At 41.3% G+C, this 26,125-nt stretch overlaps 5 protein-coding genes across 5 annotated transcripts; 3 read left to right on the top strand and 2 right to left on the bottom strand.

Moving 5' to 3' along the window:
* Nucleotides 1-2,846: 2,846 nt before the first annotated feature.
* LOC135640421 (plastid division protein PDV1-like) lies at nucleotides 2,847-5,740 on the bottom strand. Its single transcript, XM_065154822.1, has 2 exons — nucleotides 5,337-5,740; nucleotides 2,847-3,590 (listed from the first exon to the last, which is right to left on the bottom strand). The coding sequence occupies exons 1-2, from the start codon at nucleotides 5,652-5,654 to the stop codon at nucleotides 3,075-3,077; spliced, it is 834 nt and encodes a 277-aa protein (XP_065010894.1). The 5' UTR covers nucleotides 5,655-5,740; the 3' UTR covers nucleotides 2,847-3,074.
* Nucleotides 5,741-19,422: 13,682 nt separating this feature from the next.
* On the top strand, nucleotides 19,423-21,950 carry LOC103987790 (high mobility group B protein 13). The gene is made up of 10 exons (XM_009406191.3): nucleotides 19,423-19,902; nucleotides 19,996-20,382; nucleotides 20,474-20,502; nucleotides 20,614-20,719; nucleotides 20,801-20,866; nucleotides 20,960-21,025; nucleotides 21,098-21,202; nucleotides 21,291-21,391; nucleotides 21,475-21,559; nucleotides 21,635-21,950. Exons 1-10 carry the CDS (start codon nucleotides 19,489-19,491, stop codon nucleotides 21,770-21,772), a joined length of 1,497 nt encoding a protein of 498 aa, XP_009404466.2. The 5' UTR covers nucleotides 19,423-19,488; the 3' UTR covers nucleotides 21,773-21,950.
* Nucleotides 21,951-21,988: 38 nt separating this feature from the next.
* Nucleotides 21,989-23,133, bottom strand: LOC135640512 (UDP-glycosyltransferase 72B1-like). The gene has a single exon (XM_065155000.1). The coding sequence runs from the start codon at nucleotides 23,062-23,064 to the stop codon at nucleotides 22,180-22,182; it is 885 nt and encodes a 294-aa protein (XP_065011072.1). The 5' UTR covers nucleotides 23,065-23,133; the 3' UTR covers nucleotides 21,989-22,179.
* A 539-nt stretch (nucleotides 23,134-23,672) lies between these two features.
* On the top strand, nucleotides 23,673-26,050 carry LOC135640513 (uncharacterized). Its single transcript, XM_065155001.1, has 2 exons — nucleotides 23,673-24,412; nucleotides 24,578-26,050. The coding sequence occupies exon 1, from the start codon at nucleotides 23,677-23,679 to the stop codon at nucleotides 24,358-24,360; it is 684 nt and encodes a 227-aa protein (XP_065011073.1). The 5' UTR covers nucleotides 23,673-23,676; the 3' UTR covers nucleotides 24,361-24,412; nucleotides 24,578-26,050.
* Nucleotides 25,058-25,837, top strand: LOC135640838 (uncharacterized). Its single transcript, XM_065155610.1, has one exon. The coding sequence runs from the start codon at nucleotides 25,058-25,060 to the stop codon at nucleotides 25,835-25,837; it is 780 nt and encodes a 259-aa protein (XP_065011682.1).
* Nucleotides 26,051-26,125: the final 75 nt, after the last annotated feature.

Below are 26,125 nucleotides of genomic sequence, written 5' to 3' on the forward strand. Positions count from 1 at the left end.
TAAAATCTGCTATGATGAAGGTGTAGGGCAAAATGTACCCGAGGCGTGTGAGTTATGAAAATTCGACCCACGCATATGGGTGTCTCCTTTAGGCTATAAAGGAATAGATTGGTGATAGGCCTATTAGGTGAATTGAATGTCGTACTCCGAAACCCTCTAACAGAAGCCCTCGAAGCATGTCCTGGGGGAGGGGGGGGGACACAAATGATAAGGAACATATTGATGACCAATCACCATCTGACTCCTATCGCCATGTGGAGGCTGATGTAAAAAAACATATCCTAGTCACCCTCCATACATTTGCCCCCATGAACAACAGTCTAAGGGAGGCCATTCAGGCCTGTCTCCCTCTATCACCTATGTAGACAAAATGTCAAAGGGGGACGTTGGGATAGTTGTAGGTTGTTTGCTCCATGAATCAAGTATAAAAGTTAACCTCGATGTTGTGCCAAAAGACTCTTTTTTTGAGAAAAACTCATACCCAAAAGGGATCTCAGACTAACTTAAGAGTCGGAGAGATCAGGTCGAAAAATTTCTCCCAATATCGATCTTGGTGTAAGTACCATCTAAAAAAAAAGGCATATACATCGGATTCTATCCTTCGACATGCATAATACATGAAGTTAGATTTTTATTGTGATTCAAGTTTTCTTATTAGAATAATAATTTAAATTCACTTGAAGTTATAATTGGTTGAAATAGTGTGATCCTAGTTAGGAAAATAAGTATTATAATGACCAGTGATTACTGGACATCATAATCACTGTGTTCGAACAACACAATAAAATCCCAAAAAATATGGGATAAATATTATCATTATTTTATTAAAAATATGACTATCATAATCACATAAATAAATCAGAACATAAATACAGGTCGCATAATAAAGGATCTAACAGCACTAAAGACTTTTATAACATAAGATTTATATCAGTCAATATAAATATTAATAAGGAATCTATGAAAGATTGGGATGGGTTTGCTGACAGTAGTGCAATGAGGTAAGCATGCCCATCATCTTCCTGCTGCTTGCCCATCACCTGCATCTGCGCCGCAAGAAGGCAGCCATCTCCTGTTCTGGTGCTGCTGCTGCTATCCTGAAGCCTCCTTGAGATCCTCCTATTTGGGTTTGGGTTCGTCACTTCCGGCCACCTTACATCCCTCTCTCAGTATACCGCCATCCGCCATTAATTTCACCTGCTACATGATCTCATAAAAAAGAGGCATCAGCTGCAGGCTACAGTAACAGTAGTACTGGAAACCCCACAGACTCACGTTTGCAGACTTGGTTTCTCTTCTTCGGTGAGAGAAGACACATCGAAGTGCGTCACACGTCACCTTCGCCCCTTCAAAGTTGCTGGTCATGGGATAAGGGCTTGATGGAAAAAGGATGGATCGAAGGCATTGTTCTTTCTCTTCTTCTTGTTTCCCCACCGACAGGAGTACGTGAAGGGAGTGCGAGGGAGAGGAAACATGTTGAATCTTTAACAGTATCCGTACGTTTGCGGCGTCCCACCCCTTCTCCATTGGAATGCATGAAGACGACGACCTCCTCCAGCCTTAAACCTCATTCACTCCGATACCAGTGTCGGCACATGCCATCGCTTGTGTATCTACATATTGGATACACGTATAAATGCAGCTTGAATGATCACCATTTATTTCTGATTCCCCCTTTCCACCACCATCATCACCACCACCAAGTAGAAGACGAAGAAGAAGAAGAAGAAGACCTCTTCTTCTACCGCTGGGTGAAGATAATGATGATGACGATGAGGAAGGTCATAATGAGGAACATGGGGTCATGGCCACCGACCACTTCTGCCTATTCACATGTGCAACACACTGCGGTAGTTTTTCTAAGCTACGAAATTGAATGGCAGCTGACAGATTGCATGAAAGCAAATTTACTGATGAAAGCTACTGATTCATTTTACCATGCATGCTGAGCATTCTTCATCAAAGACGCCATACATGTGCGACTCATGCGAGCATTCTCAAATTAGATCTCAGATTTAATTCCTTATTCTTCTTTATGAATCTTTCAGGGATATATGATCACATTGACCAGATTAATTTTTTTCCCACCATTCTCAATCATTTAACTGAGAAGATGGAAAAAGCACTCAACTGATCTCACATCAGGATAAAACTCTACATGGGCCAAGTGATCTTTGTGTAGGGACATGAAGATTATATTTGATGCGAACCCAGCAAGAGGTAGTGGAGTGAGGAAGAAGAGCAGCACGAGTACCTCATCCGACCAAGATTTTGACGGGTCGAAGAGCCGGAGGCATGTTGTCGTTTCTTGGAATCCAGTAAGGCTCATTGTGGATCCCCAGCGGCACCTCTCTTCTAATTCCGCCTCCTGACAAGTCAAAGTCCTGCAACAGAGAAGAATCATGAGACCGTGGATCCAGTGGCATGCAGATGGCTGTGATGATGATACATACCATCAACCAACCCCAACCTGTCTGATCATCTCATACTTGCAATCTTGCAGTGTACTTTTAGGATTTTGAGATGAGATATGCAATAATAATACCTTCTGCAAACCTTTCATCTCCGGATGAAGCACTCACTCTCAAATGGCAATATAAAGCGACCACCACTTCTTTTTGTTTGGTCGCGGTTGTAATCAAGCGGTCATCATGGCCTTCGGTGACACCAAGCAGAATGATGGAGACAGTGTCGAAGAGGCAGAAGCCAACTCGATGTGACCTTCATACTTCAATCTTCGACGCATGTTAATGCATTTAGAATGAATAAATACATGACATGTATGTATATATGCAATTACCAACCAAAATAATTTATTCAACAGTATTAGCAAATTAAACCTCAAATCAGGCTACAGTCAGGCAAGAGAATTATCTATAGTTTGATTACAATATCCAACCAAAGATAAGGTAGTGCAAGTAAGGTTGATATCAGGCAATCAAAGAACAAGAAAACACATAGCTGGGAAATAATGACGTCAACTTACATGCAACAACAACAGAAATGACTGCTAAAAGTTTCTAGGACAAGATTTTGACAACCTCAAAACACATGGACTGATTACGTTCTTCAACCTAACCCCGAGCTGACAAAACATCAAGATGCTTTATCTCACCATTTTGAGAAGAATTATCTAAAACCCAAGTATTCCGCTCACTTCTCTTGCAAGATAGTTGGTCCGGCATCTGTGGACTGCAGCTCTTAGAGGAAATTTGATGAAGCTGCAGAAAAGCAAGCATACTCGCAGCAAAAATAGCAGCATGGCTAAAAACACCACTGATATTCTCCAATCTGAATGTCCTTTTAGCTAAAGACAAACTTGATACTACCATTTGCAGGAAAATGCTAGACCTTCTCTCCTCGTAATCTTCCAAATTATCACCAGATTGACTCCTTGGCATGTCATAGAGGGCCTCTGGTGTTATAAAACAGCCCTTATCATGCACATCGCCGACAAAAGCCAAGGCCTCTTCTATGACTTTGTACTTTTTTCCTTGATGATTTGCCAATCTCATGGCAAGAACAATGCGACTTTGCTCTAATTGGGCAACAGCAGCATCTCGTTCTGCTCGCTGCTGTAATTGCACAGTCTGTAGAAGAACAATGATAATTAGCTTAATAACTTAACTACGAGGTCACAATAGCATGATAGACCAATATGTAAATTTCATGAAAGCTTACAGTTGTCATAATAAGAATAAAAAAACATGAAATTTTTTTCAGCATATTCCTCTTCCATTACCCAAAACAAAAAGTATCACAACAATTTGAACCTCCAATAACATAATCTGACTGTAGGAAGCTAGCATGTATTCCAGCAAATAGCATATAGTTACCTTATAACCATTTAGAAATTGCTAATCACTTTCATTTTATAAAGAAAATGGGAAAGATAGACAATGTGGATCTGAACTCTCCATAGCAAAAGATTTGACAATGTTGAATCGAGTCCACAATTGACAAGCTTACTTCACGAACTGTTGAATGGCGACTGGCCGCCAGAACACAACAGGTCAAGAAAAAAAATATAACCACAAGTATCAAAGGTTCCTCATGCATACATACATGAAACAGGTATGGCACATCGAAAATGAAGATGAACTAATGAATGAACCCAAAATCTACATGTCCTCTAGAATTTCATCGCAACGAAGAACTAACTAGGTTCTTGTTATTCAAGAATAAATATTCCATCAACAATTTTTTGTAACACACCTTTATGCTATTAAGTGGAAGATGTTTGAACGCATTGATTAAGACTGTAAGTTGACAAAAAGGAAAAATACTTCACAAAAAGATATATGCTGTCAAGGTTTTATATGGCGTAAGCAATAAACACAAATTGAAATACCAGAGGCTGACAAGAACAACCTGTCGTAATGTAGGCAACTTAGGAATGATATGATGGCTGTAGTGGTTGGAATAGGTTGTATTGGATTCTCAAATATATAGCCAATCGTGTCTAAGCACATGTTAAACAATAACAATGATATTATCAACATAAACAGGGCAGACGTTCATATTAAATTCATAACGGAAAATTGACAGGACTATAGAACAACATATATCAACAAAGATCCCAACCATACTGATAAAATGGCTTGCATGACCACACTTTTAACATTTTCTAAAGCCTTGTCAAATTTTAGAAGAGTCATCACTGTCACTTAAAGACTTGATTGGAACCTATTGCTTAAGTGCAATAACAAGGTAAAGTTAACTCAAGTATAGTACCATAACTTATGTTCATCTTCCTCTTCTCAGAAATTGCAACACCCTCTTTACATTGGTTATCCTATCAAATTACAGGTCTAGAATTTCACAGCAATAAAGCTTAACTGTGGCTTAAAGAATTGGCAATACAGAACTATTGCTTATAGCGCAATCAACTTAGCTCAAATCGAGAACCATAATTTCTCGTCTTTGTTGTCTCAGATATTGCAATGCCACTTTGCATTGTACATTGTACCAATTCTACATGCAGACGTCTCTCCAAATAAGCCACGGTTATCAAACTGCAATTACCTTAAAACTCCACCCCAAACTTATTCTTTTCATTCACCATTATGCCTTACATGATTGGTACATTGTACCCAATCGAAAAGCCATGGGCATGAAGGGATCCAAAGCTTCACCGGTAAAGCTTTCAGTAGATCTAACCCGCTCAGGAAGGACTTTGATCGATCTTGTCCTCCTTGACCCGCAGGTCGCATTAAACGCATAACATATTAACCTCTCAAAGAAAACGAAGAAAATGTCAAGCACCTATATCAGGAAACAGAGAATTCAATCGACAGAGGACACCAAATATGCGACAAAGAAAGTGACCGACTTACATGGAAGAACTCGAAATGGTCCTCGAGGTTCTCGAGGGCGGCTCTGATGGCGTCGAGACTCCTCGCCTCCGCCGCCATCGCGGCGCCGTCCTCCGCAGCCGCCAGAAAATCTTTGGTGAACACGAACCCTCCTTTCCCGTCACCGCAGCAAGGCCCCGCCGCCGTCTCCACGGCGCGGGCGTCGGACTTTGCCAGGGACTTGATGGAGCGGAGGAAGTGGGCGCGGGAGAGGGCGTGGATGGCGTCGCTGATCTTGTCGTGGAGGTCCCAGATCCTCTCCATCACCGCCTCGATCTCCTCCTCCATCTCCCACCCCATGGCGAACAAGAACGCAAGGGGGTTAGGGTTTCATTCGCCCCTCCGATTCGGGAACCGCAAGACCTTTTCTGGAAGGTTTTTAGGGAGGGGTAAAGGGGAAATATTTTTCTTTTAATTTGTTTGAATTTAATGGAGAGGGAAAAGAACGGAAAAAAAACATATCTCGAGTGAAAACCTGAAAAGAAAATAATATTATTATTGGCATACACCACAACAATTTTCCGTAATAGCATATTTAAAGTATTCATGAATACTTTAAAGATTTATGAAAATAACATTATCATATACATGAATACTTTACATATTTAAAGTATTCATGTATATATATAATAATTATTTAAGTATTATAATAGATATAAGTTTAAATTTTCTTTTATAACGATTTCAATATTCGTCTTCCATTTCGAAAAGTTGTTTCCCATAGGCATCTTTTAGGTACATCAATCATCAAACCTCATATGACCACGTTGTTGCAGTGTTATATTTTATTGATTTTATATTTTAATGATGAATAAATCAATTGATATGTTTGATAATTTATATATATATATATATATGTAAAATTGTATGAAAGAATTAAACGAAGATATGAACGAGAGAACGTGCAAAAAGAACTAAATCTTACTAAAATTGGGTTAGCCATAAGAAACTTGTTGGAGGAATATTTCTCAAGACTATCACTCTCTTTTACTTGTAGTTATAGTTAGAGGGTTACCGATGATCTCACGGATTAGTATTCAAGGTACATAAAAGTTTTTATCTTTACTTATTAAAAAAATTTATATAATTTTTATACCGAATTTTTTCTTTTATATCTCTTCTTAGATTTATTGTGTTTAACTTCTCAAACTAATTTATATAAAATTTTAAATTTGAACTTGATAGAGAGTACGTCGTCATCACCTAATTTTCATTCGACATGTGACCATCATGTAGTGTTCGGAATGAAAAAAGAGGATGGAAGCCGTCCTCTACTCGTTTGCCCACGTAGACAAGGGTCCGAGACAAACGATTATGAGTCGTCCCTCTCTTATCGCCTACTTGAACAAAAGGCTAATGAGTGGTTATTAGAGACAACTAAAGACTATATCTCCATAAAATATTTTCTCTTTATGATGAGGTATAAAGGTTTATCTTCAACACAATAATAGAGGGTTACCTTTTTTTTTTTACCATTCGAGTCCTCACTCATATATCTCGGGTTACTAATTTGGGTGTCAAATTGATCGAATCGGAAAACCTCTCCCGAAGTCGGTCTTCATATAGGTGGTATTTCGGGAGATTGATGTTTTCACCTCAGAAATACCTCAAATAACCTTGTGCATATAGGTTTGGACCACTTCGGGCTGACCAGGATGTCAATGACTTCTTCCCTTGATATTTTCGACACTAAAAGGAGAGATCGATATAATAGTAACACCCGTCCATCGACCCTCTCAATGAACACTCAAGCATGGATACTTTATTCCCGACCCATAGTACTTTCACCCAAGAGGGCAGTAGCCACCTTTTTTCACATATGGACACATCCACCTCGGTACAAACGTTAATACAATACATGCATCTATTTAACAACCCGAGTCTCTCACCCCTAGGGATGACCCTGACCACTTGCTTATCCTCATCGAGAAATTCTTGAATCTCGCTCAGTAAATATAAATGGTAATGGGCATAATATAGGTTGTTGCTCTACTTTTGCTCTAGTTAGCCCAATAAGTGATGCCATCATCACCCATCAAGGTTACCCCACCCAACATAGTACTGATATCTCAAGAGCACTTGAGATCCATCAAACCGCTAGCCGAGGGGACACTTCAATACCAACTCTATCTTACCTGAATCTGAGACTCAATCGGTGGATTCAATGGAGGATTCTCTATGCATCTAACTATGCAGATAGATCAACATTTGAAGGAGATGTTACAAGAGTTCTAACAAATAAAAGGGGAAGCACTAGTCGACCCCACCTTGGGTTAATTATCGTTCACCCAGAAAATCCAAGAGGAACTGATTCCAGTGAATTTTCGCCTCCTGTCCTTAAAGAGGTGGTGCCTCCAAGGACATGACGCATTGCAAACTTAAAGAATATATACCTGTAATGCATCCCTTGGGGTTAGGTCAGGGTGACTATAACCTGAGCATCAAGCCTTGATCTACAATGTCTTTGGTGCTATTATAAAAAAAAATATTTTCAAGATATAAATGTTGCAAGTTAAGAAAAGAAAGTTTCATTACTTAAAAAGACTACACCAATTAGATTAGGCCTCTACATCCAAAATGATGCCTTGACCTACCTAGGTGGATACTACTCGGGTGGATGAGTCGAACGATGCAGAAAAGAACAGACATATAGACTAAGTCAGGTAGGCAGACTCAAAGACTTAAAAAAGACCAACACTTCATAAGAAAAAAATGTGTGTGAATACATGAGTCGAGAAAACTCGACCCATGTAATAAGAAGCCAACTACTACATGAGGTGCTAGTCATAGGTGTCATGCAAGCTAACAGGAGGTACAAGACAAAATATACCTGAGGTACACGAGTCGAAAAAACCCAATTAGCATAATAAAGAAATTACTACTATGGAAGACACAAAATAAGATATGTCTGAGGTGCATGAGTCGGGAAAACTCGACCCGCGTAATAAGAAACCTACTATAGAGGAAGGCACAAGATAAAATATAGTTAAGATGCATGAGTTAGGAAAACCTAACACGTAATAAGATACCTGGCACAGCGACAAGCACTCGAGACGTGTGAGTCGAGAAAATCTAACCCTTGTAAGAAGGAATCTACTACAGCTAGAGGCATAAGATAAAATATACCTAAGGTGTGTGAGTCAGAAAAACCTAACCCACATAAGAAGAAACCCGCTGCGGCGGGAGGCATAAAATAAAATGTGCCCAAGGCGTGTAAGTTAGAAAAACCTAACGCACGTAATAAGAAACCTGCTATGGTGAGAAGCACAAGACAAAATATGGCCAAGGTGCATGAGTCGAAAACATATAACCCATATAATAAGAAACCCACTATGATGAGAGACACAAGACAAAATGGCTTGAGGCGCATGAGTCGGAAAAATCATACCCACATAAGAAGAAACTCATCATGACAGAAGACATAAGACAAAATATGCATAAGGTGCATAAGTTGGGAAAACTCGACCCACGTAAGAAGAAACCCGCCATAATGAGAGACACAAAATAAAATATGCCCGAGGCATGTGAGTCAGAAAAACTGTATAATAAGAAACATACCATAGCGGGAGGCATAAGAAAAAATATACCCTAGGCGCATGAGTAAAAAAAACTCAATCCTTGTAAGAAGTCTATTACGATAGGAGGCAAAACTAGACCTGCATGAGAGTAAGTCTGTCATAATGAGAGACAAGGGAAAAAAATACTTAAAGTAGGGAGATATAGTTTCGACCCATCGGCTTGGAGGCCAATAAAAAAAAAAAAAAAGATGCAAGTACCTCAAGTAGAAACGAGGTCTCTACATAATAAAAAAAGAGATGCATACCTACTTTTGCCTGAGGTAGGGAGGTCGAGAAGCCTAACCCCCACCTTACATTAAGGCATAGAGGTCAAGAAGCTTGACCCCAACCTTACATCGAGGCGTGGAGGTCAGGAAGCTCAACCCCCACTTTCATCAAAGACGAGGTGGCCCCCACAGTGGGTTGAACCCATGACCACTCGGGGAGGTTAAGAAACCCAACCCCTACCTTCGTCAATGATAGGGTGGTGCTCACCATGGGGGCTGAATCAACAACCACCTAAGGAGGTCGAGAAACCCAACCCCCACCTTAGACCGAGGCATAGAGGTCAAGAACCCTGACCCTCGCTTCATCGGGATATGATGGTCAAGAAACCCAACCCTCGCCTTATGCCAAGGCATCGAGGTTGGGAAGCCCGACCCCTACCTTCACTAAAGACGAAGTGACGTCCACCATGAGGGTTGAACTCATAACCATCTAGGGAGGTCAAGAAACCCAACCCTCATCTTATGTTAAGGCATGGAGGTCAAGAAGCTTGACCCCTGCTTCATCGAGATATGAAGGTCAAGAAACTCAACCCTTGCCTTATGCCAAGGCATAAAGGTTGGGAAGCCTGACCCTTACTTTCACTAAAGACGGGGAGGTCAGGAAACCATACTCTATCCTTCGCCTGAGGTATGAAGGTTGGAAAACCTGACTTCGTCCAACCAAAGTGTGTCCCTCAACAATACGAGGGGCAGGATAAATGATAGGGAATATACCATCAATTAATCTTAATTCGACATATAATTATTACATGGTATCCGGGATAGAAGGAGAGGACGGAGGCCACCCTCCACCTATCTTTCCATGTGGATAAAGGTCTAAGGTAGGTAGTCACATGTTGGATGAAGAGGCCATTGGAAATGGTTAGAGGCTGTCTCCCCGTAGAATATTTTATAGGGGTTAAGGTTCATCTTAACCCATATGATTTTAGCCATAGATTATTTAAGCCCCTATGGTTTACTCGTATTTAAAATAACCTATATATTTTAAAAAATATAGCATATAAGCCCCTCCCGTCAAGTTTGAGTTAATAGACGTTAGAGTCTACTTACGTGACATAATGACTCATAATAAACTATTAATATAATATTAGTATAATTTAAGTTAAAAAGGGTCTATTTTAGCCCTTGTAATATTGGTCATGACTACTTAAGCCCTTATTATTTTGTTTATATCTAAAATAATTCTTATATTTTTTAAAATATAACATATAAGTCCCTCTCATTATAGTATATTAGTCCCTCCCATCAAGTCTAAGTTGATAGACATTAGAGTCTGTTTATATGACATACTGATTCACAATAAATCATTAATATAATAATATATTAATTTAAATTAAAAAAAATCAAGACCACCATTAATGGTGGGAGGAGGCATCATCGTAGAAGTGACCACTAGCAACAACACTAAGCCATTATTGCCTAGTAGGATGTTGTATGAACGTAACATCTATCGAGCTAATGATAAGTTTAAGAGTTTCCGATCCTACCTCAAGTGGATGTGCATTTACTAGTCCAACATTAGGCATGATGTAATGGTCTCCTAGTCCCTCTTCCTCCTCCTGAGCGTCTTTGTGTCCATTGCCTCTCACTTCGTCCTCTCCTATGGCCCAATCCATCACACCTACGAGGTGGTGGTCCAACTCTCTCTCACCTCTACTTCCGACCTCTCCTACCTTTTCCTCTCTTCCTACGGCCTCTATTGCTTCATCAACTCAGACTTGATGCATGAGCTTATATGTTACGTTTTTTAAAATATAAGAGTTATTTTAGACACGAACAAAACCATAAGGGATTAAGTAGTACATGACTAAAATCATATGTGCTAAAATAGATATATATTTTATTTAAATTATATATGTCATTATATTAATAGTTTATTATGAGTTAGTATGACACGTAAGTAAACTCTAACATTTGTTTACTCAAACTTGATAGGAGGGGTTTGTATGTTACGTTTTTTATTTTAAACACGAGTAAACCATAAGGTCTTTAAATGGTTTATGGTCAAAACTGTTGAATCTCGGATTTTGATGATGAAACTAATTGATTGTGTTTAAATGTTTGACTACATTTTGAGTGATATAGGTCTACTCGATCAGGATTAGACAATTAACGCAGGAGGAATTGACGTTGCGTCGGAGGAGATCACGTTAGGATATTGGATGGCAGAAGGCTTCGGGCGTCGGGCATCGGGCCAAGGAGAGCGAAATTGCGCCAAGGATATCGGGGTTGCGGAGGTCAACCGCCGATTGGGCAACAAGCCGCAAGAGAGGACGATGCACCGAAGAATCGGATGAAGTGCCAACCAATGACGTGCCGGGCAACAGAATGTCAATTTGCGTTATAATAATTATCTAGATCGGAGTAGAGTGTTTGCTTGTGTGTGCAGGATTAACTACGATAACGACAAAGACATAAAGCAAGGATACCGGAGTCGAGCTCGATGGACGTTTAAGAGACCGAAGAATCATCGGAGATGCTGCCGGAACCATCCGAGAAGAAATCGGGAACGTGTCGGAAGTTCGCCGAAGAAATCGTCGGAGGCTCGCGGAGATCACCGAGAAGGCTCGGCTACTCGTTAAAGTCATCACAAGATCGGGAGCTTGATGGGAGTCCGTCGGAAGAAGTTCGTCGGAAAGCTCGTCGAAACAAGACTCGACGTTCGCGGTTGATAGCTTGCTTAGGATGTGTTTTTGTTATGTAGTTCACTTGTAATTAGGATTAGGATTAAGAGATAATCCTATATCTTGGTTAGGGGCTAACTGGGCCCAAAGTCAGAGTTGGTTTAGGCTAAAAATTAAGCTAAACCAGCGAACTAGAGAGCCAAGATTGAAGCCCAACTAGTGGCTGAAAACACTGTAGTTGGGCTGAAAACACTGTAGGCGGTGGCACCGCCTAGTTGGGCGGTGACACCTCCTTGGCTGGGCGGTTGCACCGTCCAGCACCCGAGCGCTGGGCGGTGGCACCGCCTGGCTGGGCGGTGGAACCTCCAGCACCGGGAACCCTAAGAGAATTCAAATTTTGGAGCCCAAAATTTGAATCCTCTTGAGGCCTATAAATACCCCTCAAATCTCAGCTGAGGTTACAACTTTTTGAGTAGCAAGTGTTTGAGAGAAAGGCATTAGAAAAGTCCTAGCTAATCTTGTTTTCATTTTGCTAGTGTTCACCTCCTTCATTCTTGCTAAAAATTTGTAAGAGAGTGAACCGCTTGTAAAGAGTTGTAAGAGGGGTATTTACCCTTCCCTTTCAAGAGATTTGCTAGTGGAAGGTGGGAGCCTCATCGAAGAGGGGCCTCGCAAGTGGATGTAGGTCATTTGACCGAACCACTCTAAATCGGCGTAATCTCTGGTTTGCATTTCATTATTGTCATTTACATTACTGCAAATCTTCTTACTACTTTAGTTCCTTATTACCCTTGCTGCGCAACTTTAAGAATACGCTTTCAAGTTAAACTTTTCAAGTTCCGTTCTTATCGTATAAAAAATTTATCGAAATCAACGTTTTAATCCGCTGCACTAATTCACCCCCCCCTCTTAGTGCCGCTCCGATCCTAACAATTGGTATCAGAGCCACATTTTTCTACCTTGGTTTAACACCCAAATAGAAATGGCTCTTTACGGCTTTCAAGAGGGTCACTCTCTCATTTGTCCTCCCTTTTTCAATGGGACGGACTACACTTATTGGAAAACTCGAATGAGAGTTTTCTTACTTTCTTTGGATTTGAATTTATGGCACATAGTCGAAAATGGATTTGAAATTTCTTCTCTTCCAATGAATCATTGGAATGATTTGGAGAAGAAGATGTTTTCTCTAAATGCAAAGGCTATGAATGCCTTATATTGTGCACTTGACAAAAATGAATTTAATCGCATTTCGATGTGTGACTCGGCTTTTGATATTTGGAGAACTCTAGAGGTCACTCATGAAGGCACTAGCCGAGTGAAAGAGTCCAAAATCAATATTCTTGTGCATTCTTACGAACTTTTCCGGATAAAACCAAGTGAGTCCATCGGAGACATGTACACCCGGTTCACGGATGTCATCAATGGACTCAAAGCTCTTGGTAAAAGTTTTTCTAATTTTGAACTAGTCACTAAAATCTTAAGATCCCTTCCTAAAAGTTGGGATCCAAAAGTTACGGCCATTCAAGAGGCCAAGGACCTTAAAACATTCCCTCTCGAAGAACTTATTGGGTCTCTAATGACCTACGAAATGAACAATGTGACAAAAAAGAAACTCAAGAACAACCTTCCAAATGATAGGAAGGATTTGGGACATAGAACACATGAAGACCACTCGAGCATAAGCTCAAGTGATGGTGAACTTAAACTACAAATGAAACAAAAATTAAAAACAAAAAAGAATGGAACTACTTGCTTTAAACGCAAGAAGAACAAAAGTTGGGATGAATTGAGCTCTTCCGAAGACAAGGAGAAAATCAAGAAAGGCGAGGTGACAAACTATGCCTCACCCTCTTACAACAATGAGGTAATCAAAATCCCACTAATTTATTTAGAAATTACATAATACTTTCTTGAGTTATTTTTAATTTAGTTTAGGATTAATTTTCTTGAAAATTACATGTGTTATGTTAATGCAGTAAAATGTTAAATATAAATCTAATGCTTATACACCTAGTAAGATTAATCTTATATATGTGCTTGAGAAGCAAGAATTTGTATTTTGACGATTTCCATATTGATTTTCAATGACGATGCATGACTTTTGAATGGAAGGCTTGATGATTTTTTATGAACCTTATCTTTGGTTTTCAAACATGATGTATAGTTTTGACATAAGAACAAAAATTTGAAGCATGCTAATATAAAGTCAATCATATAAAGTAAAACTAAAGAAATTTTAAATATCTATAAGAATCATTCAAAATTATGTTCAATAAAACCTTACTTGATGTTGTAATGAAACCATTGAAAGTTTTGATGCTATGATTTGATGATTTTATGCATGAAATTGTAAAGTTATATACATGATGATTTTTATGATTTATTGGTCTTGATGGTTTTTATGATAAAATTCATTTTTCGATCCTAAATGTTGATGCACATTTTTATCTAGCATAAATGAGATGAATTTAAATAACTAAAAAGAGAAAAGCATTGTTCTTGAAAATTATTTTTCTCTATCTTGTTGATTTATATGAATCCCTTGAAAATAATTTTGGTTTGATGATTTGAATTAGAAATGAGTTATATAAAAATCATGATATTGATTTGACAAAATTGAATGAGTTGAAAACAAATGATGATTTTTCTCTTGAATACAACTTGTAATATTTTTACATATATATTTTCATCTTGATTTCTCGATATTCGATACATGAAATTTTTCCATGAATCAAAATTCTTTCATGAAGTGATTCTTCTTGGTATTCACTAAAAATGATACATTCAAATTAACCTACTCTACTTGACATCTTGATAATTTATGACTTGAATATCATGTACAATATGCTCATAATGATGATTGAGTTATGTATGAAAAATGGAAGATATAGTTTTTAAATTTTGCATGTTCGAATTTGAAAATATTTGATATGCATGAAAATATTAAACATTTTGAAACCATGTTTTAGTGTTATGCTTAATGATCATGCTTAATAAATTTCGAAATTATGGATGATGAATCTTTTACGATTTATGGATCATTGATTTTTACCATAATGAAAGTACCTTATTGATTTTTGTTGTAATAAATCTTACTCTTTCGGTTTTAAACATGATAAATGTTTTTATTTGGTATAAATGAAACAAAATCATATGTTTTGAAATAATCGAAAAGAGGATAACATTCTTGAAAATTATTTTGCTCAATCTTATTGATTTTGATGAATCCATTTGTATCATCTTTGTGAATCTCTTGGATTTTGATAATGATTTTGATGATTTAAATTTGAATAATTTTTTATTGAAATCATGATCTTGATCTCTTGAAATTCATAACATGAAATCCTTTATGAATCAACATTTTCTTTTCTATTTAAAAGGAGATTTGTCGAAATGTTTCTTAGTCTTTTAGTATTCATAATCTTGACAATTATGTTTTGAAACTTTATGTAAACCAAGAATGTTCATCATGATTCTCTCTTTGAATATTTAAAGAGGAGAATTTTCTAGATGGTTCATGATTTTGATGATTGAATATTTGATATGCATGAATTGAGATCTTGCTCTCCTACCACTCTTTTTGCTATTCACCAAAAGGAAGACTAATTCTAATAAACCATGATATGCTATATGAATTTTATTGTATTCATGAAGTAAGATCTCATCACTAATTTTTGTTTATATTCCTTCATGTGATGATATGAATGTATGAAACACTTATGATATGACTTTTTATACAATTCCATGTATTCGTGAAATATTAATCTCATCACCCAATTAATTCCTCTTGATACTCCTAATGTGATGAAGTGAAATTATGCATGAAATACAAATGGGGATAAGTTTTTGGTAGGATATAATTTGACAAATTGATACCATCATGATATGAAACATTTATGATTTGCAATGATATATGCAATACTTGTGCTTTCTAATTATGATGTGATGTATTATAAATCATGATTTAAAATACTATGAGTTGTCGCTAAAATGATGTATTATAAATATTGATTTAATGTTTTGTATCATGAATACTCTAAATGATGAATATTTGGTATCATGATCAAAATGTTGACAAATAGTTAAAAATTTTAGTATCATGTGTGATATCATTATAATGTTGATCGATTTATTCAATATCATGCATGAATGAATATAAGGTTTTTGAAAATGTGCATATTCTAATTTGAAAATATGATGATGCACAATTAAGATTGATACTTACCTTTGTCATAATTGATGTATTGGGTCTTCCCTTCTTTTTAACAATGACAAAGGGGGAGATAGCTTGCTTGCGCAAGTCAAGAAGATGCAAAAAACTTGATTGCTTGCTTGCCTATCTTAAGTAGCAAAGATTGCTAACTTGCTTATTTCAAGAAGCAAAAGTTGTCTTCTTGAACATCATTATCTTGCCCATCTCAAGAAGCAAGACTTGCAACCTGCACATTGCAATAGGAAGTAAGAATCGATAGCTTACACACTTCAACAAGAAAGCTATCTTGTATTTGCTTTTGAAATTTTTACTAGCTTGTATGTTACAAAACTTGCTCACTTTTTCAAATACTTTGCTAGCTTGCACTTTGTAAAGGAAGCAAAAATAACACTTCTCAAAAGAGAAGAAAAACTTACTGTCTTGAACATCTTTAATATGCTAGCTAGCATGATGTACAATTTGCTATTTTGAATATTACAAAGAAATACTATCATGCACATTGCAAAGAAAAGCAAAATGCAATCGTGCACAAGAAGCAAGTGTTGAATTGCCATGATTGAACTTAAGAATCTTGCTATACTTTTGTGCTTATATGTTGTGATGAAAATCTAGCTTTATGTTGCAAAAACTTGCATATCTTTTAAAATAGCTAGAGCTACTTCTCCTTTTTGTTGATGACATAGGGGGAGAAGTATATTGATGACTTCATGCATTGAATTAAATATTTTATATATTTGCATGATAGTTTAAATGTTTTTCATAACATGTGATGAATGTTACTTGGATTTGGGATAATCCAAGTGTTCTATCAATGGCATATTGATAGGGGGAGTTTAGTTAAACTCCGGGGAGTTAAGGTTAACTCCGTTAGTCATCAATTAGTTGTCATCATCAAAAAGGGGGAGATTGTTGAATCTCGGATTTTGATGATGAAACTAATTGATTGTGTTTAAATGTTTGACTACATTTTGAGTGATATAGGTCTACTCGATCAGGATTAGACAATTAACGCAGGAGGAATTGACGTTGCGTCGGAGGAGATCACGTTAGGATATTGGATGGCAGAAGGCTTCGGGCGTCGGGCATCGGGCCAAGGAGAGCGAAATTGCGCCAAGGATATCGGGGTTGCGGAGGTCAACCGCCGATTGGGCAACAAGCCGCAAGAGAGGACGATGCACCGAAGAATCGGATGAAGTGCCAACCAATGACGTGCCGGGCAACAGAATGTCAATTTGCGTTATAATAATTATCTAGATCGGAGTAGAGTGTTTGCTTGTGTGTGCAGGATTAACTACGATAACGACAAAGACATAAAGCAAGGATACCGGAGTCGAGCTCGATGGACGTTTAAGAGACCGAAGAATCATCGGAGATGCTGCCGGAACCATCCGAGAAGAAATCGGGAACGTGTCGGAAGTTCGCCGAAGAAATCGTCGGAGGCTCGCGGAGATCACCGAGAAGGCTCGGCTACTCGTTAAAGTCATCACAAGATCGGGAGCTTGATGGGAGTCCGTCGGAAGAAGTTCGTCGGAAAGCTCGCCGAAACAAGACTCGACGTTCGCGGTTGATAGCTTGCTTAGGATGTGTTTTTGTTATGTAGTTCACTTGTAATTAGGATTAGGATTAAGAGATAATCCTATATCTTGGTTAGGGGCTAACTGGGCCCAAAGTCAGAGTTGGTTTAGGCTAAAAATTAAGCTAAACCAGCGAACTAGAGAGCCAAGATTGAAGCCCAACTAGTGGCTGAAAACACTGTAGTTGGGCTGAAAACACTGTAGGCGGTGGCACCGCCTAGCTGGGCGGTGACACCTCCTTGGCTGGGCGGTTGCACCGTCCAGCACCCGAGCGCTGGGCGGTGGCACCGCCTGGCTGGGCGGTGGAACCTCCAGCACCGGGAACCCTAAGAGAATTCAAATTTTGGAGCCCAAAATTTGAATCCTCTTGAGGCCTATAAATACCCCTCAAATCTCAGCTGAGGTTACAACTTTTTGAGCAGCAAGTGTTTGAGAGAAAGGCATTAGAAAAGTCCTAGCTAATCTTGTTTTCATTTTGCTAGTGTTCATCTCCTTCATTCTTGCTAAAAATTTGTAAGAGAGTGAACCGCTTGTAAAGAGTTGTAAGAGGGGTATTTACCCTTCCCTTTCAAGAGATTTGCTAGTGGAAGGTGGGAGCCTCATCGAAGAGGGGCCTCGCAAGTGGATGTAGGTCATTTGACCGAACCACTCTAAATCGGCGTAATCTCTGGTTTGCATTTCATTATTGTCATTTACATTACTGCAAATCTTCTTACTACTTTAGTTCCTTATTACCCTTGCTGCGCAACTTTAAGAATACGCTTTCAAGTTAAACTTTTCAAGTTCCGTTCTTATCGTATAAAAAATTTATCGAAATCAACGTTTTAATCCGCTGCACTAATTCACCCCCCCCTCTTAGTGCCGCTCCGATCCTAACAAAAACTACAAGGGCTAAAATAAACTTTAACCCTATTTCATAGAATATATTATTCTTTTACGATTAGATATAAAAACTCATCTTCAACATAATGAATAAGGGGTTACCTTTTTTAACTACTTACATTTACATTCATATACCTCGAGTTGCTAACTTAGGTGTCGGAGGGAGCGAGTCGAGAAACCTCTCTCGACCTTAGTCTTTATGCAAATAACATATCGGGACCATATCGAATTGATCAAAATTTAACAACTTATTGTCTCCAAAATACTTACACTAATTATGTTTCCTCAGGTATACATTTATCACATAAAATTTTAAACAAATTTTTTAATAAAAAATACTTTTATATAAATTTATGATTTTATAAAAAGAAACATGAGAGTGTGAATAAGCAAACTTAAAACATTTCGTACCAAATTTTGAAGCTTTATACATAAAATCGAGGAAGTCAAATTTTGATTAACCTATCAAGAAAAATAATAATTATAAATGAAATATGTGTCCCTATTGCGACGGTGAATAATATTACTACCGTTCAAATATTCCTTCAATTTGATGATGCCAAAATTTTATTTCTATTAATTTTAAATTAAGGTACATTAAGTTGTGATCAAAATAAATATCTTGCAGGAGTCACAATTTGACCATCACTGCAACGTGACATATGGTATGGTCAACAAAACTAAGATAATGTCAACGAACACCGTCTCTCAACGTCAACCATGTTAACATGCATGAGTCAATTGCCTCTTCGTGATTCGTGAATTTTGATCACTTCCCCTGGGAAGTGTTCGAAGACCCAACGGTCGAGTCCGCCCAATTTCGCGCCCGCGGAACCGAAATAGTTCTCAATTCTGCCTCACACTCGATTTGAATTTTGAATAATAGCACCGTTGAGTCTGACCGTTACATAAACCCCCAACATCCTTCGGTCCGTCTCCACCGTCTTTCCTCTGCCCTCATCTTCATCTCCCTCTTCTCTCTTCCCTTCCGTTAGCCATGGCAGCCGCGGCAGTTCAGAGGAAAGGGAGGAGCCGGAAGGCGCTGAAGAATTTGTCGCCGAGCGACATCAATATCCCCACTGGCGAATCCTCGTCCCCGCTCGGGGAAGTTGGCAAGGAGAGCCGAGACGGGCTCTCTCAGCTCCTCTCGCCGAAGAATTCCAAGAAAGTCCCTCCCAAGCCCAAGTCTTCTAAGGCGACTGGCAAGTCCTTCGCCGACGAGTTGCAAGAACTCCAGGGGCGGCTGCATATGCTTCAGCTGGAGAAGGAGAAAACGGAGGAGCTCCTGAAGCAACGGGATGAGGTGCTGAAGCAGAAGGACGAAGAGATCGAGAACTGCGGCAAGGAACAGGAGCGGCTACAGGATGAGCTCAAGAAACTCCAGAAATTGAAGGAGTTCAAGCCAACCATGGTACGCGCCTTCACTAAATTTGTATTTCTCTTTTCGTTTCGTCTTAGGACTAGGGTTTCAGGGGGTTTTTCTGCTCTTGTTGATTTCGAACAGAGCCTTCCTCTGGTTAAGTCTCTGAGAGAGAAAGATCAAGAAAAGAACGAAAAGAAGAAGAATCATAAGAACAAGACCGGCGTCGAGAAGACCAAGAAGCCGTGTCCGGCATACATCTCATGGTGCAAAGATCAGTGGAACGAAGCCAAGAAAGAGAACCCTGATGCAGATTTCAAAGAGATTTCCAATGTGCTGGGAGCGAGATGGAAGGCGTTGAGCGCCCAAGAAAAGAAGCCCTACGAAGACAAGTACCAGCAAGAGAAAGAGGCCTACTTGCAGGTGGTGAAGCAGGAGAAGCGCGAGAACGAGGCGATGAAACTGCTGGAGGAAGAGCAGCTGCAAAAGACAGCCATGGAGTTGCTCGAACAGTATCTGCAGTTCAAACAGGTCAGTTTCTCGTAAGAAAAATGATATGGATTCAAGATCTTTTGCTGGTGCCGCAGAAGCTGATCAAGGTTTGTTCCATTATGTATTACAGGAAGCCGATAAAGAGGGCAATAAACCGAGGTATTGTCATCTCTACAATCTCTTTTTCCTGTCTTTGAAGGTCAAATGTTATATCAAGATTCTTGGTTCTCTTAGTCTTTATGACTGATCCAGTGTCATATTTTCCTTCAGGAAGGAGAAAGATCCTTTGAAGCCAAAGCAACCCATGTCAGCTTTCTTCCTCTTCTCGAAAGAACGACGCGAGGCTCTGCTACAAGAGAACAAAAATGTCCTCGAGGTAATACTTAGCTTACAGAACCTAAAACCTAGTAGCAATCTGCAGTTACCCAGTTAATCTCATGTTATGTATCAACCTCAGATCTCTAAGATAGCAGGAGAGGAGTGGAAGAACATGACTGGAGAGCAGAAAGCACCCTATGAGGAGGTATCAAAAAAATCGATCCTTTCTGCAGCCAACAGTGGAGAAATAACTTTTAATTGTTGCTTTATTCTCTCATACATTGGTACGTTCCCACAGGTTGCTAAGAAACAGAAGGAAGATTATAATCGGGAAATGGAGCTTTACAAGCAAAGAAAGCTCGAGGTAAGAAGAAACTAATGTTTCCAGAGCTCAAAAATCTAAACTAAGATAATACTAACTCAATGTACGAATCAGGAAGCTGCGACATTAAAGAAGGAAGAAGAGGAGCAGAGGAAAGTTCTAAAGCAGGAAGCCCTTCAATTGTTGAAGAAGAAGGAGAAAACAGAGAATATAATTAAGGTTGAATTCATTTTTCTTTCATGCTCGAGGCTTTCTGTTTTCCGTATGAAAAACTCCATTGGGTAATGTTTACTGAAATCTTGAACAGAAAACGAAGGAGGACCGTCACAAGAAGAAGAAAAACAAGGAAGAACAGAATGCAGATCCTAACAGGCCAAAGAAGCCACCCTCTTCTTTCCTTCTCTTCAGGTTTGGATATGATGCTGGAGTTTTATGTCCTTCAGGTATTCATGTATATAGTTGAGGCTAACTCATTTCATTCCCTATTCCAGCAAAGAAGCAAGGAAGCAACTCATGGAGGAACATCCGGGAATCCCCTATTCCACTTTGAACGCCATGGTTTCAGTGAAATGGAAGGTAATAATCATCTAATTCTCCATGGATGAAGTGCGTTTTGGTGTGTTTCTCAACACTGCTTGCTTGCTGCTACAGGACTTGGGTGAAGCTGAGAGGCAGACATGGAACGAGAAAGCAGCAGAAGGCATAAATGCATACAAGAAAGAATTAGAGGAGTACAACAAAGTTGTCGCTATGGCCAGCAAGACCACTACTCCCGAACACGAGTCCTGAACTTTTGTTATGTTCAATTGTCTTTGTTGAACACTGCCCTTCTTGTGTTCTACTGCTTCCATTATGTTTATGTTGAATGATGAAATTATCCTGCAAGTCAAATAGTTTCGTAGAGACCTGTTTACTCATTGTGGTCAGATTCTTCCTCTCTTCAACAATGTTATCTGTGTTGTGTTTCTGACGGAGATGTTGTAATTTTGTTTCCGGTACTGCTCATGACACCATCGTGCTTTCTCACATCGATTCATGGGTTACACTGACAGATAATGTGTTTATTACACACTGAACAGCCTCCTGCAGAAGCAGACCGATGCATGGAGCACTCTGTGTGATTCGATAGGGAGTACGCACTGAGACAAAAGCAAAGAAAGAAACCAAGCAATGAGAAATTGACGTTGGGAAGTAGCTTAGTTCGTGGCCTTCCACTTGTTGCCCACCGCGTCAAGCGCCGTGTACGCGGCGCCGCCCTCCTCCAGGCATCTGGCCGAAGCTTCCCGGAGCTCCGCCACCCGCTGATGCGCGGCCTTTCCCTCTTCCCCCTCCATCAGCTCCTTCACCACCCGCGCCACCTCCTCCCGCGGTACGATCCCTTGCTCCGCCCTCGGCAACCGCAGCGCGATCCTCGAGCCCTCCGCCAGCATCACCGCGTTCTGGCGCTGCTCTGCGAACAGAGGCCATGCCACCATCGGCACCCCGGCTTTCACGCTCTCCAGCGTCGAGTTCCACCCACAGTGGCTCAGGAAGCCGCCGGTAGCGGCGTGGTTTAGCACCGCCGCTTGCGGCGCCCACGACGGGACCAGCAGGCCCACCTCTCGCGTTCGGTCCACGAACCCCGCCGGCAGGAACCGGAACGGGTCCTCCTTGCTCTGGACGGTGAAGTATGCCTCGCTGGCGTCCCCGCCGTCGCTCGGGCTCTTGACGACCCACAGGAAGGTGGGTGGAGGGAGGAGAGGAGGGTGGCCTGGGCCTTGGAGGCGGAGATGGCCAAGGTGATGATGGTGACGGAGAAGCCATGGCGGGCGACGAGGAGCTTGGCCAGTTCGGCCATGGGGATCAGGTGGCCAATGCCGGGCGTCGGCAGCAGCGCCACGTGAGGACGCCGCGACCTCGTAGCAGCAGCTGCTCCGTTGCTGTCCTCCATGGCTACCAGAACAAGACTCGAGTATCGCACACGACTGGGACCCGTACAAGCCAATGAAACCGAGCGAGGATGAGGTGAGTCCTCTCCCTTCCATCGTGTTATATACACGAAGGAGAGAGAGATGATGATGTAAAGCACGCGTCAGGCTCATCTCTGAGCGAGAGAGAGAGAGAGAGAGCGAGGATGAAAAATGATGTGATTGCTTCCGACTAACTAAATCACCCAACAAACCCATTCCCTGCCTCAAGATTCGCACAGAAAGCCGCCGCCCGCGGGAGACTCGGTCGGATGGATGATAGTGTAAGTACTGATCGATGTGCACCTCCCTACTCCTAAGTGCATCCACATGATCGAGAAGGTTCCACATAATTGAGACGCGGCTCATATCGAGTCCTCGCCGCCAATGATTCCATGAAAGAAAAAGCTGTATATTTCGGCAAAATATTCCCGTTTTTATGGTTTAGTTTAATTAATAGTGGCTTGTTTTGTTGTCTTACGTTGTTCTTCGTGCATTTGGCATGGCCAGAGTGGTTGACGATTGATTCATGTGTTAGGTTGCAGAACATGTCAACATGAGGAGGAGGAATCCCCTGTTAGGCGGCTGCCAGAGAAGAATACTAAGAACCTTGACTGGTACGAATTATTGTATCAACCCATTTTATTAGTAGGAATTATTTTCTTACATCTATTAGCTGTACACCGTTGACCAAATTGACATCAGGTTATTTTGACTCGGTCGTCATCCCTCGCGTGTGTAAGTACAATGCACATCGTTCCTCCCACCGACCTAGGACCAAAATTGCCAGTCGACGGTCTACGATCGCAGGGAGCCATGGGCGTAGCCAAGATCGCCGTCGTCCTCTCCGTCATCTCCACCCTCTTCCTTCTCTCCACCGCCACCCGCCTTACCCTTCCCGCCTCTTACGTCGCGGAGCTCGACCGTGAGCGGCCTGAAGACTCCCGCCAGGCGGCCACCGTCCTCCCCGTTGAAAAGTTACGCGAGGATGGTGCCGCTACCGGCGATGCCTTCCGCCCCATCGACCTCACCCACCGCCCCATCATCCACCAGTACCGCCACGGCTCCCAATTCGGCGTCCGCCTCAGCCGCGCCGCCGGCGACGAGGAGGTGGTCGTCCCCTATGGCGACGACATGATCTTATCGGTCCCGGCCAACGACGGGGAATCGAACGCCGAAGTGGTCAAGGAGGAGGAAGAGCAAGAGAGAGTAGCGGAGGCGGAAGGGAAGCAGGGACCGCAGGAGGTTGCGGCGCCGAAGTGGACGGAGGAGAGCAAGGGGGAGGAATACATGACCAAGAAAGAAAGAGAAGAAGAGCCTGATTCGGACTCCGACTCCGACTCCGACTCCGATTCAGACGACGAGGAAGAAGAAGATGGAGGTCGCTTGGCGCAATGGCTTTGGGGCCTCTGGAAGCGCTTCCATATCTAAGTTGACTATGGCGCTGCATGGACTCATGGATTTGGACGAGGACGGGCGTCAGGTATGCATGTATCGTGTTTGATGTATTGCTCAGCCCTCTTCCGTTCTTGTGTTCGTAAACAGGTGTGTGTCCGAAAAGTGTTTGTGCTCGTATCGTGTTTGACGTTTCCCGATACGTTCTCTGTTCTGCTTTTAATACCAAACGATGTGTTTGTGGAAATGTCAGCGCTCCTCACTCGTGCTTATATGAAATGATCGAGCAACCTTAATGACGATAACTACAGCAGCACACGATCGAATCTCTGTTCACGGGCTCAGTCAATGTTGTACTGGAGATGGAGAGAGGAGTCCTTGTCTGGATGCTAAGTAGCAATAATGGAGCTCGGAGGATTGCTAGCTTTTCATTGATCTCTTCTATATGACCTTTCACTAATTTCTCGTATGTTTCTGTCCACGTCTGTGGAGTTCGTCCTCACTGTTCGATGACCTGCAACCCACTGGTCCAAGATGTGACCCCCCTCATCTGCATTGGACCAGGAGAGGAGTCCACTGCTTTTATCCCGACGCTTCCGTCCCTCGAGAGGTGGCGGAGACGATGAGAACTTGTTTGTTTACTTTTCTGTTCCCTGCATACTTATTTTAATTCTCTTTGCTGTCCTGTCATACGCAAACACAACGACTCCACCATCATTCCCGTCGCAGATCCATGGAATGCGCCACCAGCCTCATCCTCTCGCTGCTCTCCACTCTCCTCGTCCTCTCTCATGCCGGCCGCCTCGCCCTTCCCCTCTCCGCCGCCGGAGACCTCGACCAGCCGGAGGGCGGCCTTCGCACGGCCACCGTCCCCCGCTTCGAAATTGATGCCCCCCTCTCTGCAGATGGCTCCCGCCGCCGCTACCGTCACCGCGGCGCCGCTGTTCCCTACGGAGACGGCGTGATCGCTTCGGTCCACGCGAAGGACGGGGAAGCAGGCGGTGAGGCGAAGACAGGCAGGGAGAAGGCTGCCGACGGGTGGCGGAGAACAGAGGAGGTTGACCATAGTGGGGGCGAAGAGTACAAGAAGAAAGATGACGACTTGAATTCAGGTTCAGACGAGGTAAAGGAGGCAGGAGAAGAGGAGCTGCAGCTTCAGACTAAGAATAAGAACAAGGATAAAGAGAAGAATAAGGAGAAGAACAAGGATAAAGACAAGGAGAAGGAGAAGAACAAGAACAAAGACAAGGAGAAGGAGAAGAACAAGGATAAAGAGAAGAATAAGGAGAAGAACAAGGATAAAGACAAGGAGAAGGAGAAGAACAAGAACAAAGATAAGGAGAAGAACAAGGATAAAGAGAAGAACAAGGAGAAAGACAAAGATAAGGAGAAGAACAAGGAGAAAGATAAGGAGAAGAACAAGAACAAAGAGAAGAGCAAGCACAAGCAGGAGAAAGAGGGTGAGGGATGGATGAAGTGGTATCGGGAGCTGAAGAATCGCTTGGAGCTGTAGGTAGACCTCCACCGGTGCTGGAGACAAGCTGGGAGCAGCTTACTGCAATGTTCCATCTTATCTTGTGTGTTTTCCTAGATCAGCATGACATGATCTGTTTCTTCTGTGTCGTATCATCTACTAGTAATCCGTACCTGTTCCGTGTTGATAAAACGTTCCATGTTTGATCTTGTATCATCTTCTTCCAATAATTGTTCTTTGTTTTCTTTGGAATGTTTCTGGCTGGTGATGTTTTCAGAATATGATGCATCTCCATACTCAAGTGTATGTAGTCGACAAGCGGTAGAC

The sequence above is a fragment of the Musa acuminata genome, chromosome BXJ3-6 (genome assembly GCF_036884655.1).
Source record: "Musa acuminata AAA Group cultivar baxijiao chromosome BXJ3-6, Cavendish_Baxijiao_AAA, whole genome shotgun sequence".
NCBI classification, from domain to species: Eukaryota; Viridiplantae; Streptophyta; class Magnoliopsida; order Zingiberales; family Musaceae; genus Musa; species Musa acuminata.